This window comes from Vespula vulgaris, chromosome 12 (assembly GCF_905475345.1).
Source record: "Vespula vulgaris chromosome 12, iyVesVulg1.1, whole genome shotgun sequence".
NCBI classification, from domain to species: Eukaryota; Metazoa; Arthropoda; class Insecta; order Hymenoptera; family Vespidae; genus Vespula; species Vespula vulgaris.
This window is the reverse complement of record NC_066597.1, coordinates 70,299-87,744: the sequence shown is the minus strand read 5'-3', so window position 1 is coordinate 87,744 and position 17,446 is coordinate 70,299. Positions and strand designations below refer to the sequence as shown.

Sequence of the window (17,446 nt, the reverse complement as noted above, 5' to 3'; positions counted from 1 at the left end):
TCTTTATTTTCCTTTCGTAGTAAATTCTGTATCGAGAGCGAAGGAAAGGTCGAGTCGAATTAACCGTTCCGGAGAAGAAAATCCGTCTTGCCTCGCTGGACCCTCGTTTAATCCTCCGAGAGTCTCGATCCTGATCGGTGGGGATCAACGAGAACGAACTGTTCTTTCTCACCGTTATAAATCCAACGCTTTACGTTGAAGGAAACCAGTCGTGGCTGCGTGCTACGCGTTCCTCTTTGTTCCTTTTTCGAACGAACGCGCAATTAAGTGGAATGTTTAAGATAAACCGTGCGATTTCGTTCGAGAGAAAATCGTTTCTCCGTGCGTTCTCTCTTCGTTCGACTATCCTTCTTTCTACGAGCTTCTGCGTATTACGGGAACTTTTCTCAAAGATCAATTCGTACACGTGTAACGTATAATACGATATATACGAGTGTCGTTCAAGAATAATCGTTTATAATATTCAAATAAGTCGCGTTTGTTCTTTATTAACGCCAAGTGAAAAATTTGCTCGGCTCTCTCTCTCTCTCGCTCACTCACTCACTCTCTCTCTTCCTTGCCCTTTCTCCGTTCAACTCCAAGATTTATCGCATTGTCGGAATTTCTATTCGCGCGTCGAGGGAGGAGGAAGGCCAACTAGCACTCTGGTTAACTTTCCCGAACGCTGCCCCGTGCGGGCTCCGGGCGATCGGATTGCCAACGAATCTCGATACATGAATCACGATTACTGTCGGCCGAAACAATACATTTCCCATAGGATACACGGGAGCAATGGAGATACGGACGGAGAGATAGCGAGACTTATTAATCGCGTAATAGCGACGTTACGTAGTAAACGTAAACATCGTTAAACTTTCGTCGACCGCCCGATCCTTGTTTCTTTTTCCTTCGCCGAATCGGGGATTATTCGAAAAAAAAGAAAAGTTCGTGCAATCTCTTTTATCGTACGATCGAGAAAAGTTGGAAAATTCGCCGAGTCTCGTTGCTTTATTATCGTACCCTTTCCCGGCCCTTCCTCCTTTCTTCCAACTCGCGTATATTTTAACTCGCGAGACGTGACTATGTTGCGCAGCTAGATAACGTTATTACGGTTAGCAATATATCCTACCTTCCGAAAGGATAAAAGGAGAGTAAGTATGTTATATAGCGTCGTAACTCACGATTAACTACGATTATTATTACTCGAATGAGCGTAGAGAAACGGAAGGGAGGGAAATTACGTCTGCTTCCCTCTCTCCTTGCGAGAGAGTCCTACGCGACTACCCGAAGATAAACAATACGCGTAGAATCGGTAATAAAAATCACTAGGGTAGAAAATTATCAGGGAAAGAAATCACTAGCCTGTAGTGTTTTTATTACGTTCAGCGGATCGAACCTGATTTTTTCTTTTTTCTTTTTTTTTTCCCTTTCTTGTTCATTTTTAGAGTAAAAAGGAAGGTCTTGAAGCGTGAAAAGATTCTACCTTGGTGGTCTTTGAGAATCGAGGGTTATACTTTGACCCATCTATGCGTCAGTGTTCGTAGGTACGATACACGAGGAGGAGGGTGCTTTGTAATCCAACGCGAGAGAGAAAGAGAGAGAGAGGCTCGATTTTCTCTCTTCTCGCGGTCGAGCGAGATACTTTTTGATGGAAGCCCTTACACGGTAAACATATAAATGCAAATTTTTTGAACGTTGCCGCGCTTCTGCTTGGGGAAGAAAAAAGGAAGAAAAAAGCGGGGTTGGGACGACACAATGACCGAAGAAAAAGATGGGTAGCGTAAAAGAGAGAGAGAGAGAGACCCGACGTAACTTCGTTGCGGAAGATTGCACTTTGGTCGTTGTCAGTCGCGTCGTACCTAGTCGTTTTATGAGAGAGAAAGAAAGAGAGAGGGAGGATCCTTCGAAAGAAAAAGATGAAAGTGATATTTCGGTACGAAAGAACGGAAGGGGCGACGCGCAACCTGCTATTATCGAGCTAGACGAAGGGAAAGTTCTATCGAACGACGAGAGCCAACGTCGGCTAGGAATCCTTCCGCTCGACTCTTACACGCGAACCTAGCTACGTAGACTCGTCGTCTATACATCTAAACGCGTCTTTGATTGATCTGGAACAAACGGCGCGAGCGATATTCCTTCGCTTTCATTTTTCGTTCGTTGCACCGTTATAATTTGCTCAACGAGCTCGATTATCATTACCTACGAGAGTTATTTCGGTGGCTACGAGGAGCCGGCCACGTGTTGCACATCCTTTGTTCGTCCGTGCACGAACGAGCACGAGGCAGATCGCGCGTGCGCCCGCGTGTGTGTAACGATGACACCCGTGTGGTAGGCGAGAAAAATATTTTCCAATCCAATATTTTCCATTTCATTCGTTTTCTATATGGTCCGATATCAGGATAGAGGTCCGCCAGGTCGCGCGTGATACACGAGCGATTAAATTCGTATCGCGTCCCGGCGGCAAAATCGTAGATCGTCTTCGCGCTTACGCGGCTTTTGTTCCTCGTACACGAGGGACGAGGAGGCTCAGAGAGAGAGAGAGAGAGAGAGAGAGCTCCTCGAGTCATCCCGTCGCAACGACGATAAAAGCGACAGAAAGCAGAGGAGAATAAGAAGAGAGAGAGATGGGAGGGTGGGTTTTTCTCCCTCTTCGAATCGTGCTCTCTTCTCGCGCGAACGCCCTCGCAATTACTCTGTTTATGTAAGGGCGTGGTTTCCTCGCGTTTAATTCGAAACCGTGCGCCGTACGCTTTCCCCTCTCGTCTTTACGCACACGCCGACAAACTCATTTACCTTTACGTTCGTACGCGGAATGTCCTGTGCGTAAATAAAGTCGTGGCTTATATCGCTCCGAGGATTGGCAGATCCGGTCTAATGGGCGACGACGACGACGACGACCTAATCAAGTCGCACATACAGCTAAACCTAATGTATACGTCTACGCCACGCGCACACGCGCGCGCGCTGGTCGGCAATAAGCGTCTCTCCCGGTCGTTCGAGAGCAGAGACACGATTTTCGAGCATTCGGCGTGGGAGGATGCCACGAACGATCGATCGTCCGTGTTATTACGTGTCGTTTCGAGAAGAAAATAAACGAAGGACGCGTTACTCGATACCTATATCGAAGCGTATAAACGACGAGAAGGAACAGATCGTTCCTTTCGACGCGAACTTCGTCGATCGTCGCTCTACGACCGACGGGACGATGAGTCACGGCGTCGCGTGGTGGAACGGTCGAATCGAATAAGGGTCCACGGAGAAAGATTCTCGAGCGAGGAGGACTTCTCTCGGCCTGGTCAAGCTGACTCATTCGACGTGATGTAAGATTTAACCCTTTGAATTCCTGCCTTAATTCATAATGCGCGAGACGGAAAGAGAAAGACGTTTGGTACGATTTAAATGGCCTCGAGACCGGACCCGCGTTAAGAAACGCACCAGCGTTGCTTCGACGAAGCGCGCTCGATTACGAGTAGGAGGAGAGGATACGGGGAGGGGGAACGTCGTCGAGGGATCAAGGGATAAGGAACTTTTGTCCAAGATCCTCGAAAAGAAGCGAAACGCAAAAGAAGTAAGTCGAGACGAACGACCGAGTCCTTTGAAATCGATGAGTGGAAAAAGAATGGAGCGAAGTAAGGGGAGAATTATGGGAGCCGATATCGAGGATAAAAATTGTCGACAGGGACGAGTCGTCGTAGCTCCGGGAAATGATATGCAAAATTTTATGCAAACAACCCTACTCGATAGGCGCGTATCGAGAAGCACGAGAAGCGTAGACGACACTCGATACGTTCTTCTCTCTCTCTCTCTCCCCTTTCTCGTTCCTTATCCGTCGTCCTTCTCCTTCCCATTTATCGATATCTCGACGAAACGTTACCTCGAAACGCGATTCGATTCGGTTAGGCAGCGCCGTAAATGCGTACGAGCCAGGGCTGATCGAGAAGCGTTCGTTCGATTCGAACTTGGAAATCGATTTTCTTTCTTTTTCCTTCGCGTAAAAGTCCGTTGATATGGCATTTCCATTAGTCCGATCGCGTGGCCGTCTTTTCGCAGTGGAAAGTTCGTCGTCGGGAGTTTCGGTCGCGTCGAATTCTAAAGCGTTTCCGTTCGGTGGCGAACTGGAAGAGAAGGGGCCGCACAAAAACTGTATCCTGCAAAACTAGCGCGGCCGAGACGAGGACGAGAACGGTCGAGGAGAAGGGGTGGATGGATTCCGAGGAAATTCATATCGTATCGAATGACAGACCGAGCGACAATCATCGAAGAGACATTTGATCGCTGGAGCAAACAGAACGAGCGTTGAGCTGCTCCGTGCAATCGATCCGCGTCGTCCGTGTTGCGAATAACGAACGTATTTGCTCTTTCTCTCTGCCCCTCCCTCTCTCGTGGATCCGCAAAACCTTTCGTCTATAGAGAATTCATCGACGGTCTGAAATTTTTTTTCAAATTTATCAAGTACCGACGCATAGTCGAAATATATTGCCATTTTCGACTACTATTTTGACGGTTTTATTCTTATCGCGTCTGGGGACCAACGAGCCGTACGTTCAATAGCGTCGATCGCAACGCTAAACCAGCGCCAAAGTCAACATTCGGTGGATGCTTGAAAATTGAAACGCCTGTGGTACGTCTTTCTCTCTTTGTCGGTACGCGGTGCGAAATTCGAAAAGAGGACACGAACAAAATATGTTCCATGTCTACTCTCGTTAATATGTAAATATGCCGACGAGAGGGAGACGCCAATTTCCTGTCCAATTCTCAGATCGTCTATTATCTCGGAATAAAAATCGTTCGGGCACCCTCGCCATGAGCCGTGGATGGAGGGAGAGGGAGAGAGAAAGAGAGAGCAGAGCCATCGACGATTCGTCGCGATTCCGTGTTAATCCTTATCCGCTTCTATCTCGGAACTATCGTCGTATACGTCTCGCGCGTCGTGATCTCTCCTACGACTTTTCGCGACGTCATCGAAAGGTCTACGCGATTTATACGCGATAGCGACTACGTTGCTTGTCGTCGGCCACGAAAAGCATTTAGTCATTTTCCACGCGAGTTTGATGGATCGACCAACGTACGTACCGCTGTATCTACGACGTATTTCGTTGGATCCTATGGATATATATCCGTTACGTTCCTTTTCCGTGTCCGGAGTAGATTGGCATGGTACGAACGCGTAACCCGTAACACTCCGCTATAGGGTCCCTACGCGCTCCCTATAAATTACACCAGCCAGAAGTTGAACGTTTCGCTCTTTTTCTCTCCCACTTTCCGTTCTCTCTCCCTCTCTCTCTTGCACCCACCCACCCACACACGCGCGCGCGCACGCACGCACGCACGTACGTGTATATTTCTCGTGAGAACATTCCGAGCTCTCGAGTAAGCGCTTTAGCAACGGTACGTTACTCGTTAACGTTCGCTCGCTTCGTTTTTATAGAAATTTCGACCTTGGGATTTTTCTACTCGCGTTTCCACGCTCGAGAAAAGAGGTAGTGCATAGATGAGTACTTGGGCGTATATTCTTCGGCGAGTCTTCATATCTCTCGAGACGGTCATTTTTGCAGGGAGCATAAATTATCGCAAAGAAGAAGAAGCCAGCAGGCGGACGTCGCTAAACGAAAGAGCAATCAAAGTTCGTAGGCGAACAATGAGGGTTGAGACTTTAAAGGATGTATCGAGTTAATGACAATGGCGTGCCATTTGCATTGCCGCTGTTATTGCCGTTACCGCTGCTGCGTCGTCCGCCTCGCGTTGCTCTCTTCGAGCTCGCGAGCTCGAGGAAGCTGACAAGTACCTTTGTGTATATACGACTCTTGCTCGCGGATGATCTCGTGGGCGTGCCTGCGGCATGAGATCGTTGCACCGTCGAACCATTAAGACAGAGAGAGAGAGAGAGAGAGACAGCTACCCTTAAACCTTGATCCTAGAGCGAGAACTCTTACGACCTAAGAATTACGACTTAAGAAAATTACGATCGGTCGAGTCGAGTTTAGTAAAGTTTCGCCGTTCCACTTTCTGTATTTGATCTACGTAGAACGTCGTTGTCCCTTTATGACTTTTCGATAATTATGACTTTTCTTACGAGTTTCGATAACGGACGAAACGAATTTCGGGCTACTGTCCAACGTTAAATGATTTCGTTGCCTTTTTTATTACTCCGACAAATGCAAAATAATTTATGGCCTAGCGATAATGCATTGTAAAAGATAATACCTACCTACCACCGTCGCCACGAGCGACGCTCGTAAAAAATGACAAACCCTTTCTATTTGAAAATAAAACGAAACGACCGCCCGCCCGCCCGCCCGCCCGCCCGCCTGTCCGACGTACATACGTGACTCGATGGCGGTGGCGTCGTGCTGACCACCGAAAAGCAATATAATAACGCATCGCTGAACAAAATTCGACGGGAAATAAAAACTACGAGATTCGTTGCTGTTTTTTTTACGCGATGCGATGCGGAGAAAGAGAGAGAGAGAGAGAGAGAGAGAATCTTGTTCACGCGTATATCCAGAAAGGCATTTGTTAACCGAGTCGAGTCGCGCGATACGATCGACAAAGACTCGGGTGTTTCGTGCGCGAAGCAACAGATAGCCGAATGGCCGTAGCACTGCGTTGTAAATCGACGCGATGGATAACGCTTGGCACATGCCATATTGTATATAATACATAGTATTGCATACAGATACATATATCTGTACGCATAGGAGCAAAGAGAGGAGCGTAAACGGGGTCAGTAGCCCGGAAGAAGGAAAGAGGGCCCTCGATCGCGCGCGTACGAGAGCGAAACTCTCGTCGGGAGAAGAGAGAGAATTCAGCCAGCCTATTGTCGTAGTCGTCGTTGTCGTCGTTCTTCCGTCCGCGTATTATGACCGATCGTGGATTAGGCTTCTTTTCATTAAATATAACAGCGAGGGTGAGGAATGGCGAAGGGATCTTGACGTTTCTGGCAGTCACATTGCTTTATAATTGACGTTTCTCGGGGGTGGACTCGTAAGCTATACCGGCTGCTTCCCCGACATATGTGTACGCGCGCGCGTGTGTGAAACGAAGGAGGGTAAACCCGGATAGGAGAGAGGGAAATTGAGATTGACAGTTAATTTCGTCGTCCTGCGTCCTGTGTGCCTGTGCCGCGCTTGTTGTTGGTGCAGGGTGGTCCGAAATTTCGAAGCGTCGAGATTGACCTTTCTCTCGACCGAAGGAAGCCCAACCAGCGAGGAGAGATTCCATCGAAGATCTCGTAGAACAGAAGGATACGTTCGTAGCGACGTTCGATACGACTTTTCCTTCGCTTCGTTCCTTTCTCCTTCTTCCACGACGCGAAAAAAAACGACTTTCGAGCCGCTGGACATCACGAGAACGAATTTACTAATCTCTCGGGAGTTTTCGCGCCTTCGTGGTCGCACCATCCGCGAGAATTATTCTCGTTTTCGACATGGGTGGTGCTTTTAATCTCTCTCTCTCTCTCTCTCTCTCTCGCACTCTCGGACAGCCAAAGGGTGCACGACGAGTCACGAGACTCCCCTTAAAAGCGGAAGCTCCGGATTACGCGCCCAGAGAGCGAAAGAGAGAGGGAAATCGAGTTTGCTGGGACGCTCGATTCGCTTCGTTTCCTCCATATGCCTTCTTAAGCTATTTTCGCGTTGATGAAAACTTTGCTCACGTACCGGGTGGAAAACAAATAAATCATCGTTACGTCCAAGCACGGTTCGTGAAAATTCCTTCGAATCTTCTCCTTCTCAAATTCCTTCTTATCGTTGAGAAAACTTATCGCGAGATCGTTAATTGAGTTAATTAAGTCAGCGTTGCGCCTTTGCCGCTTCCCCGGATTTATCGTTATCGGAGGGACTCGATCGCCGCAGTTTTCTCGTCCGACTCGATCTAACACCCACGAATCTTTCGTACGCGTTCTCCCTTCTTTGCAACAACTTGCCTCGTTTCGACGCGAAACTTTGACGAATAATTCTTTTTGCTTTTCTTCTTCTTGCCACCGTAGAACAATACTCGTTCGATACTCGGTTAGCGCGAGAAAATGAATATTTCCGTGTCTCTTCTCTTTCTCGAAAAATAGATATCTCGCGTTTATGAATATTCATGTACGCGTTCGTTTCCGCGATCGAAGATAAAATATGTATAATTGTATTTTTCCATAAAGATGAGAGAGAAAGAGAGAAAAATGTGTCGCGCGCTCGGTACGTACGCGACGTGTGCGTACACGCACCGTGCGTCGCGTGATTTTTCGTCTTTTTCATTTCTATTGATGATCCGTGCGCGAGAGCGATTATACAATCAGTACGTAGAATAGAAAGATTTTTATTTAAAAATATCGTCTCTCCATATTTTAACGCAATTTTTCGAAAGTCCGTGCTCTAAACTCGCGTCCGGAAACGTACGTTGTATCTAGGATATTTGTGTCGTAAATAACGATTTTTTTTTTTTTTTTTTCATTTAAAACACGAAATCATACCAAATACACTCGTATATTTTTTGCGATCGTCGCGTCCGCCAGCAGATTTTTTCTCGACGCGTGCGGACGATGAGATTGCCGGGGTTTTCTTTTTCTCTTTTTTCCGACTCGTTCTAGTATCGCTAAAACGTGATAAAAGGTGAAAGGAGAGAGCGGTTGGATTTCTTATCTAAAAGGACCTTCCAGTTTTTTCTCTTCCCTCGTGGATAGAAGCCAGGAAAAACTGGCGGAATGCGAAATGGCAGCTGTGCGCGGTGCTTTCCCACGAAGGGTGGAAAAAGAAAACCTCGAGAAGAGAAAGTCGTTGGAGGAGGCCTCGCGAGGAGTCCCGCGAGTGAATTATTTAAGTCTCGTGGCCCATCTCAACCGACGATCCTCCTTTCCCTCTTTCTCTCCTCTCTTGGCCCGCCCAACCCTCGACCAGCTACCACTCCCCTTGCCGCTGCGAGTTCTCCAAGGAAATTTAATTTTGTTCCTCTTGGAGAAGTAGAAACGGTCCTTCCTTCTTTCTCTTTCTCGTCTCGAGCCATCCTTTTTCTTCCGAAGAACCACTCGTCCTCCTTCTCCTTCTCTCCAGCTCTTTCTCTTGCTAACCCTAGAAATCGTTTTTAATTGGCCCTAACGAGATCGTTTAAAGAGAAGTCTTAACAAAACACTCGATCTATCGAGCGAAGGAAAAGGAAGAAAACATAAAAACATGCGCTTTCGAGGACTCTAACGCAATCTCGATAGACTACGAACGCTCTTTCGGGCATTAAATTTAATTTGAAATTCCTTTTCGCCGCGAGAATATTGGAAATTTCGGAAAGGTTTCGGAACGTCGAGAAATTCTTTCCACGCATCGGAGAAACATTCGCGGGGAAAGAATTTACAACCGAGTAATCGAGTAGAGGCAATAAATCGGATTCAAGGTTTATACCACTCGGACGGCAACGTTCGATCTATGTACACGGGTATATGCGTTGGATACGTATTCGTTTTATCGCGCGTGTTCGCCGCGTTTCAAAGGGATCTCCCATTTTTGGATCTTTTCTCGCTTTCTCTCGTCCCATCGACGTCTCGACGTGATCGAGAGTATCGCGTTGCAGTCGAACGCTGACGACGAAGATGGAAAAGAAGGTGGAACTACGCGTAAGAGACACGAGGGCGAATCGTCGAGCAGTCGAAAAAGTTTCGTTAAAGAGTATACTCGAGACAAGAAAATATTTCGTGTGCCAGAAAAAAAGGGATATCGGTTTTATCATCGCGGGAAAATAATGGAACACGAGTTTTCGGATCGCAACAGCGCTCGTACCGTCCCTTGCTCTCCGACGTAACGCGCAAATTGCGTTTACGCGTCGAGAGAAAATCGCAATCCCTTTCGCGTCAAGTCCGGTCTCGCGCGCTCTATCTCCGTCCGTCTCCGCCTCTTTGTTCTTTCCGCCTCTGCGTCTGGGTTGCGTCTTTCTTTCTCGAACCAAGGAGCGAGGAAAGGAAGGTTCGTCTCGTTGAAGCCGAATTTCCCGGACCGGCGAGCACCCCCTCGGGGATATAGTCGTTTCTCGAAAGTTCGGTCCCTCCTTGGAATCGAGTTGCCGTTTCTCGCCTTAGTTTCGGAAAATTACTGAATTCTACTCGCGAGAATCGTTCCAACTAGTCGTTCTAAACTAGTCAACCCGAAGACTATGCACTTGGAAACTAATCGAACGCACGCGCGCACTCTCGCGTAGCATTTCCTCCGATATCCATTCGCGTCTCATTTGTCTCTAATTTCGACGTTTCACCTTTCCACGTGGACCAAACTCTCTCTCTTTCGTTCCAACGTCGTTTTGCATAAAATTAAGGGAAAGCATGAAAAACGTAAAATCCTCCCAAACGGGACCGAACTCGCATATCGATCTTGTAGCAGCTACCGGGGCCGAGGAGAAGAAAAAGATGGGGAAAGGAATCGCCTAAATTTCAAGTGTCGGAGAAACGTGTCGACGCCGAACGAAGGAAAGGAAGCGGGGGCGGGGGCGGGGGCGGGGGCGGGAAGAAGAGGGCTCGCAGAAGCTCTTCTTCGCGAGCATTTGGAACAACGGGAAGGAAGGAGGTAGTGAATTACGACTCGTACGCAGGCGAGGGAGAGGGAGACGAGAGACGAGAGGAATACCCAGGAACGTCGCGAAAATCGATGGAAAGCGGCGCGTCGCGTGTACCATTCGCGTGGAAGCCGCTTCTAGAGGAGACAAGGCCATGAATTAGGGGAAAATAGCTTTTAGTTGAGCTACCGCTACGGCGATGGTAACGGTAGCGTCACCAGGTGTACGAGCAGCGACAGGGTGCCCGTTATACGGCAGAACCCTTTTACCGAAATTGCTGGGTATCGCTCGAGCTCGCGTTGCCCGGACATATGCGTTTTCTCTCTCGTACGCGCCCACACGCGCGCGCCGACCGATATACTCCCGTGTACCTGCATAGACCGCGGCGTCGCGCGAATGCGCGTTCGCTCGTCGAGGATCTTGATCCCGATCGGACGTATTTTTCCTTTTTCGAGAAAAGTAGATGGAAAACGGTCCTTTCGCGACATTTTCTATTCGAATAGTTTATTGAAAATAGTCGATACGAGTGCGTTGACTCGACGGTAGATACGCGTACATACGCGTATGGATGTTACGCGAAGCGCGTGCGTACGCGTACACGTTCGGCTCGCTCCAGTTGGAAAGAGCGGAGAAAGAAAGAGACGCGCGCGAATCCAAGCGTGCGACCGCTCGAGTTCCAGCTCGTGCGAGCACCGCGTAACGCGATAAACACGTGCGAGCGCTGTAACGAGTGCGTCCCGTCTTTCTCTTGGCACAGAAGGAGAGAGAGAGAGAGAGAGAGAGAACGCTTGCGTTTAACGAGATCGCTTTGAAGAAGCCGGTCGCGTTAGTAAACGAGTAGCTCCGGTCTCTCGTAATTTTACGAGAAAAGGGTTAATCCTACGCTCTTACGCGTCACCTTTAACGCACGCGCGAGCCGTGCTCGAGCTTTACTCGACCGTCGCACGTCGGCTCGATCCTTCGAACTTTCATCGGAGAGACCGTTCACGAGCTGAAGTCTTCCAAAGTGAGATGTACTTATATTTCTCTCTTTGTTCGATTTGCTTTTCTTTTTTCTCTTTCTTTTTTCTTCCATTGCGAAATCTCTATATAAAGAATACACGACGAAGCTACGATTCTAGCTAGCTGGTAATAATTTCCAACGTTTCCGGCCAACGAATTTTACCGTTACGCTCTCCTTACTTCCGCACGTTGGATCACGTTCGACCGGACGTATACGTCCTCTACGCAGATGCGGCTCAAAGTTCGTATCGCATGACCGGAACTTCGTAGAGAGGAAGTGGCGATCGAAGACGATCTCGATACTACGTCGACGCTTCTCTCTTCGAACACTTTTAGACTCGAATTTGTAAGGCTTCCCCCTTCTCTCGCCTCTCTTCGTCCATTAGAACGGATCGTTTCTGCGAGAAGCGATCTTCTTTATCGATTTCACGCATTTTTCGACGTTTGATTAGGCGTTTCGTTGGAGCAAAGACGCGAAATTTTCGGATCGTTTCGTTCTGATTTATCCTGTGCTCGCATCGTGCAGAGCTCGCTTAATCGGTAGAATTTATCTAGGGGATTGGAACGGGAACGACTCCCCGATCGAGAAACTTTGAGAAATTACGCGAAGGATCCCCGGAGTATCGTTTCGGTCCGACGTGTCGCTTCTAGGAAAACAATTTTCTTTTTTTTAGAACGCGTTACGCGTATCTATCGATCGCGTACCTTGTTACGTTGCTTCGAAAAAGCGCTCTAAAGAGTCCTCGCGGAACGCGGGAAGGGAAGAGAGAGAGAGACGGTCTAGTCAAGGTCTAGGCAAGTGCGCTCGTGTTCGAAGATTCAGGAAGGCAGTCCTCGTTCTTATCCAGCCAATTCGATATCGGAATTTGATCGAATCCTCTTGGCCCCTCTGCTCCTCCATTTCCTCTCTTTGCAAGCTCGCGTCGAAAAACGCTACCCCGACGGCAACGCATCCACGACCGGGCTCGCTCTGTTTCTCGAACCCTCCTAGATCGAATTCTTCCAGCTCGAGTGACACGTCGGCGAGTTTACCCGACTCCAGCCCCCGTCGCAGCTCCTACCTCTCGCGACGGCTCGCATATACCGGCTGGCTAACGGGGGAACGCGTTGGTAACCAAAGGAACCACCTCCGATACATGGACCGAAACGCCCACCGATGACACTTTGAAGCCAATGTACTCTCCGTTATACGCGCGTATATACTATGTACTCGCGCGCGTATATACGCACTTACATCGGTCTTTCCGATACCCCATGGATTTTCCTAAAGCAGTCAGGGGCTGAGAAAGAGGATCTTGGAATATATACGTACGCGCGTGGAGTAGCTAAAATGGACCGGGGTGGGGGTGGTTCCGTCGTCGAACGGCCCCTAGGGTGGTTGTGCCAACAAACCCTAACTAACGTAAATAAGATGTCCTACGAGGGTGGATCTCGCCCTCTAGCTATCTTCCTCTATTTCGAACATCTTGACTATGGTTATCCCCTCGGCTCGCTCTCTCTCTCTCTCTCTCTCTCTCTCTCTCTCTCAACTATCTCGTTCCTTCTATCTCTCACCGTCCGAAGGCAACCCTCCGGCCAATTATGGGATTTCTTCGCGAAAATTTCCGGAGGAGAGTTCGTCTCTCTCGCACGCCCTAACGATTATCCTACGAGTGCATACGACGGAAACGATGATTTCGCGAATTTCGCGAAAGGGCCAGCATAATAACGTGCGATGGTCCGTACCTATAGAAGGGAGTGCTTTTGCAGGGTTGGAAATCGTTCCACGCGCGGTGACTCGTCCAAATTTGTTAAGCGATTATAGAATCTGCCCTCGAAAGAGAGGCGGAGAGACGATTCGTCGAGGGCGCTTATATTACGCGTATATACGACGATCCGATCGTCGGAGCAGCGTATCCAGCTCGAAAAACGGCAAGCCGATAGATACGATATGACGTGCGACGCACGAGCGCTTTTCTAACGATTTATTGACACGTTCTCCGTACCAAATGTGTACTCGTCGTATCTAGGAGATTCTCTTATCGTTCTCTTCCTCCTTCGGATAGCGTCGTAAAATCGTTCTTGGTAGGAACGACGAATTTGGATTAATCGTTTTCGAGTCGCTCGGCCCGCGTTGACAATGAGATCTACGCACGTACGTGCGTTTTTTAACGACTGACTCCAAAAGACGAACTCTTTTTTAAGCCATCGGTTATTCCGATGTTTCGTGCCGTACGAAGTGACTTTGAAAGCGCTCCCAGCTATATCGCCATCGCCGTCTCCATTATTTCGCTCTCCGAAACGCATTAAACTCTCTCTCTCTTCCCTCTGTATAAGAAAATCATTAATTTCTCTTCCCTGTCATAGGAGACTCGACCCCTGGTACTTTTCTCTCCATCTCTCTTTCTTGCTGCAAAGCAGCAGCAGCGGGAGATGACGAATTTGCGAGTCTTATCGAGAGAGAACGGAAAGAGAAAGACGGTAGAGTTATCGCGATGGAAGGGAGAGAACGACCAAGAGCTTGCTCTTACTATACCTTCTTCCTCCTTTGTATTTAGGATACGAATCTGTACGAGGGGTTGCTCGTTTCATTTTCTTTCGATTACTAGGACCACTCGTAGGTCGATGAGAGAACGACGAGCTCGTGAAATTCAAAATCAAACCGCTCGCAGAAATCCTCTTCTCCGCCCCCCGTCGAACGAAATGTAAATTTTCTCGTTAAGTTACGATCTCGTACTCGGTCGCAACCCAGACGCAGATCAAAAAGCACCGAGAAATTTGTTAATCGAACGAGTATATCCTCTTCTGTTGTACGCGTATTATACGCTTCGCAAGCCAATTAAGAAACTTTCTTGAACATATTTCGACGGGAGGATCGGTCTTTAACGCGTCCGTGCGCGCGTCCTCCAATTATACCGAGCACGAAAAATACGGACACGTAATTGCCTATGCGTTGCAGGTTCACGCAAGTACGCGCCTTGGAAAATTCTTACCGTCGGCATTAATCTCGATTAATTTACGTTATTACCCGTCGTCGTTCTCTCTCGCGTCTCCGCCGATTATCGCGCGAAACACGTTATCGTATATTATCGTATTGCGGTAGAGCAACGTAGTATACAGCAGTTTCCGCTTACACGAATTAGCTCGTTTCGATCTCGTCACGCGAGAACTCGCCTATATCGAGGAAAAGCTCGATAACGTCAAAACTACGAGGATCGTTTCGTCGACGTTACGTACTCGCGATCGGGATCGAGCGATGCTCGACGACGTAGTCGCACTTGCCAACCAAGCGTTTTAAACTCGCGGAAGAGGAGGATATCGCACGGTCGTAAGAACGTGAAAAGCGAGAAGGACGTTTTTACGTTTTCATATTTTTACCGTCGTCGGCGCGTTCGACCGGCACCGTCTTAATTATCTCACAATTGGCGATTACGTCAGTCACCGTGGAAGCCGTTTTACGCGACAAACGCGTTTCGCTCGCACGTGGATCGTATCGCGAAGAGATCGTAAAAGAAAACTAATTCTATCTACGTTTCAAGTATTCGAGATAATTCCTACGTGGCCTAACGATTCGTAAAGATAAGGAAGGTCGTCGAAGACATATACATCTTCGACGTAAAATTTGGAAGGATCGATGAGAACGCCAAAGCGATGAAAAGAGGAGGGTTACGTCGCGAGGATCGATCGAAACGTAAAGGGACGGACGCGTAAAAGAAACTCGTCGTCGGAAGCAATATCGGGTTAGGCAAAAGACGGCGGAGGGGGGGAAGGCGAGGTCACTCGCGTTTCCTAGTTAGGGCAATTCCGCACACTTTCGCTCGTCGCAATTAATTAGCTTAATTCTCGCTTCCTGTTGTCTTGGTTGTATTATCGAGCGAGCGGGGAAGGAGGAGGAGACGTTTCAGAGCCGTCACGCACGCACGCACGCATGCCGGCGCACATTCCGCGTAACGTAGTTCGCCTCGCGCGTTACCGATGAGCGGGACAAGGAGAGAGAGAGAGAGAGAGATCTAATGCTTATGGCAGACATCGCGTCACGAGCATGAGCGCCGAGACGTCGATCTGCATCTCCGTACTCTGCGTTTACGTGCTCGCGCCGCTTCCGCAACGGCAACAGCCGTCACTTGCCACGGCTCGATTAGGTAAGAAGGAACCCTCCGACGTTGCGTCCAATTAGAGTTACCACTCCTCTCTCTCTCTCTCTCTCTCTCTCCCTCTCTGTTGAAATTAATAAATCGACGACGCTCGAAGAAACCGGTGAAATCAAACGTGAATTGTAATAACGAAATTGTCCATTTTCTTTTCAGCGTACGCGAACGCGGCTTCTTTGGAGATTTTGCCGAGTGGCGAGACGCAAACGAAGTCGATCGGATCCAGCAACATTTTTACGTGCAGGCCGAACGTCGAGAACCCCAAGCTGATCACCGACATGCAATGGCTCGATCCGCAAAATCGCGTTATAGAATCTCTCAAGTGAGTATCGATTATAGTTTTTTATCGTTCCATCGACAAATTGCAATCGAGTATACGCCGCTAATACGCGAGTTTGCATCGATTAAGGATGCTTCTTCTCTACGCGCGTACGGAATCGTCCAACGATCGATGCATCGAAGTACATATTATGCGTACGCGCGTACGAAATACATAGAGATAATTATCCTACGTATTAATCTTTTCTCGGATAAAAGTTGGAAAGCATTTTATTCGCTCGTTAGATCTCTCTCTCTCTCTCTCTCTCTCTCTCTTTCTTTCCAACACGGACGAAACTCGATTATCCCCAATTATTCTTCCTTCTATTCGGCACACGTATATTACAGCATTATGTTTCGCTATTTCCATGGTAATGGGAACTCGGCCGCGAATATCCGACAATGAGTGAATTCGAACGAAAGAGAAGCGTAATCGAATTTGGATAATCGAGGTACCGCACTACGTATCCGCGCTGTACGGAGTTAAATTTAATTTGACCGAGAGATAAAGTGGATATAACCACTTGCGATCTTGCGTACCGTTTCTCCCTCTATGTGTATCGTATGTGTGTACGTACGTGTGTATGTATGCATATATATATATACACACGTATGTATATTATATCGTTGTCTTGTTTTTTAATACTATACAGTACTTAAACAAAAAAAAACCACACGTATCAGACAGAGAATCGACAACCAACGAGAAAACACTAATGTTAACGAATTTCTCTTCATTTCTATCGCACACACACAGACTCGTCGTATTGCCGATCGAAAGGCGAGTATACACATATTTAAAAAAAATTTTTACACGTAATCATAGCGTATCAAATTTTTCTTTTGTATTTTTTCTCTTTTTCCTATCAAGCGCATACACATTTAGCAAGAAAAAAAAGAATACACATGCCCGAACGAGTTGGCCCCACGCACATTCATCGAACATCACGCACGGCATCGAATCGGCTTTCCATCGAAACGCGCGTTCGGGGTCCTGTCTCGTCGAGATCGTTTAGCGATCGTACGGTTTTTTTTCTTTTTTAACGAAGCATCCGAGCTCCGTTCGAATGATTAAAGTTATCGTTTGCTCGAAAACTTGTAAATATTCGAAACACACTGGTGTTTTCGGAAATTTCAACGTCGGCGATAACGAACAGCATGCGTACCGTCGTTTACTCAACGGGGAATACATTTTTCTTTCGTCGTTGTTTGAACAAATTCTCGTGGCTGCTCGTGATCTTTCGTTTCTTCGATCGTTGATTCGTCACCGTGGCCTCGATCTTACATATAGACGCGTGAGTAAGTCGTAACGGATGTCATTGAATTTACAAAATGCGAGCAATAGTATCCGGTTAAAACAATCGGTATCGCGAGGGGGGCCGTCTTCCGATCGCGACGTCGCACCTGGCCGCGTCCATAGGTACATTTTCAATTATGCCTGTCTGTCTTCCTGTCACAGCATCGTTACACGCTCGTCATGCAATACCCCATGCGAATAC

General features: G+C 47.9%; 1 protein-coding gene across 9 annotated transcripts in view; it reads left to right on the top strand.

The window, feature by feature from the left end:
• The window catches only part of LOC127068105 (fasciclin-2), a 62,807-nt gene that overhangs the window by 29,627 nt on the left and 15,734 nt on the right, over nucleotides 1–17,446 (top strand). For 5 of the 9 annotated variants that reach the window (XM_051003834.1, XM_051003835.1, XM_051003830.1 and 2 more), the window contains 2 exons: nucleotides 15,786–15,951; nucleotides 16,705–16,728. In XM_051003834.1, coding sequence (XP_050859791.1) covers nucleotides 15,908–15,951; nucleotides 16,705–16,728 — 68 coding nt within the window. In that variant the 5' untranslated portion in view covers nucleotides 15,786–15,907. Of the gene's footprint in view, nucleotides 1–15,472; nucleotides 15,621–15,785; nucleotides 15,952–16,704; nucleotides 16,729–17,446 lie in introns of those variants that run through there. The other 4 variants (XM_051003828.1, XM_051003837.1, XM_051003831.1 and 1 more) reach the window with 4 other exon arrangements.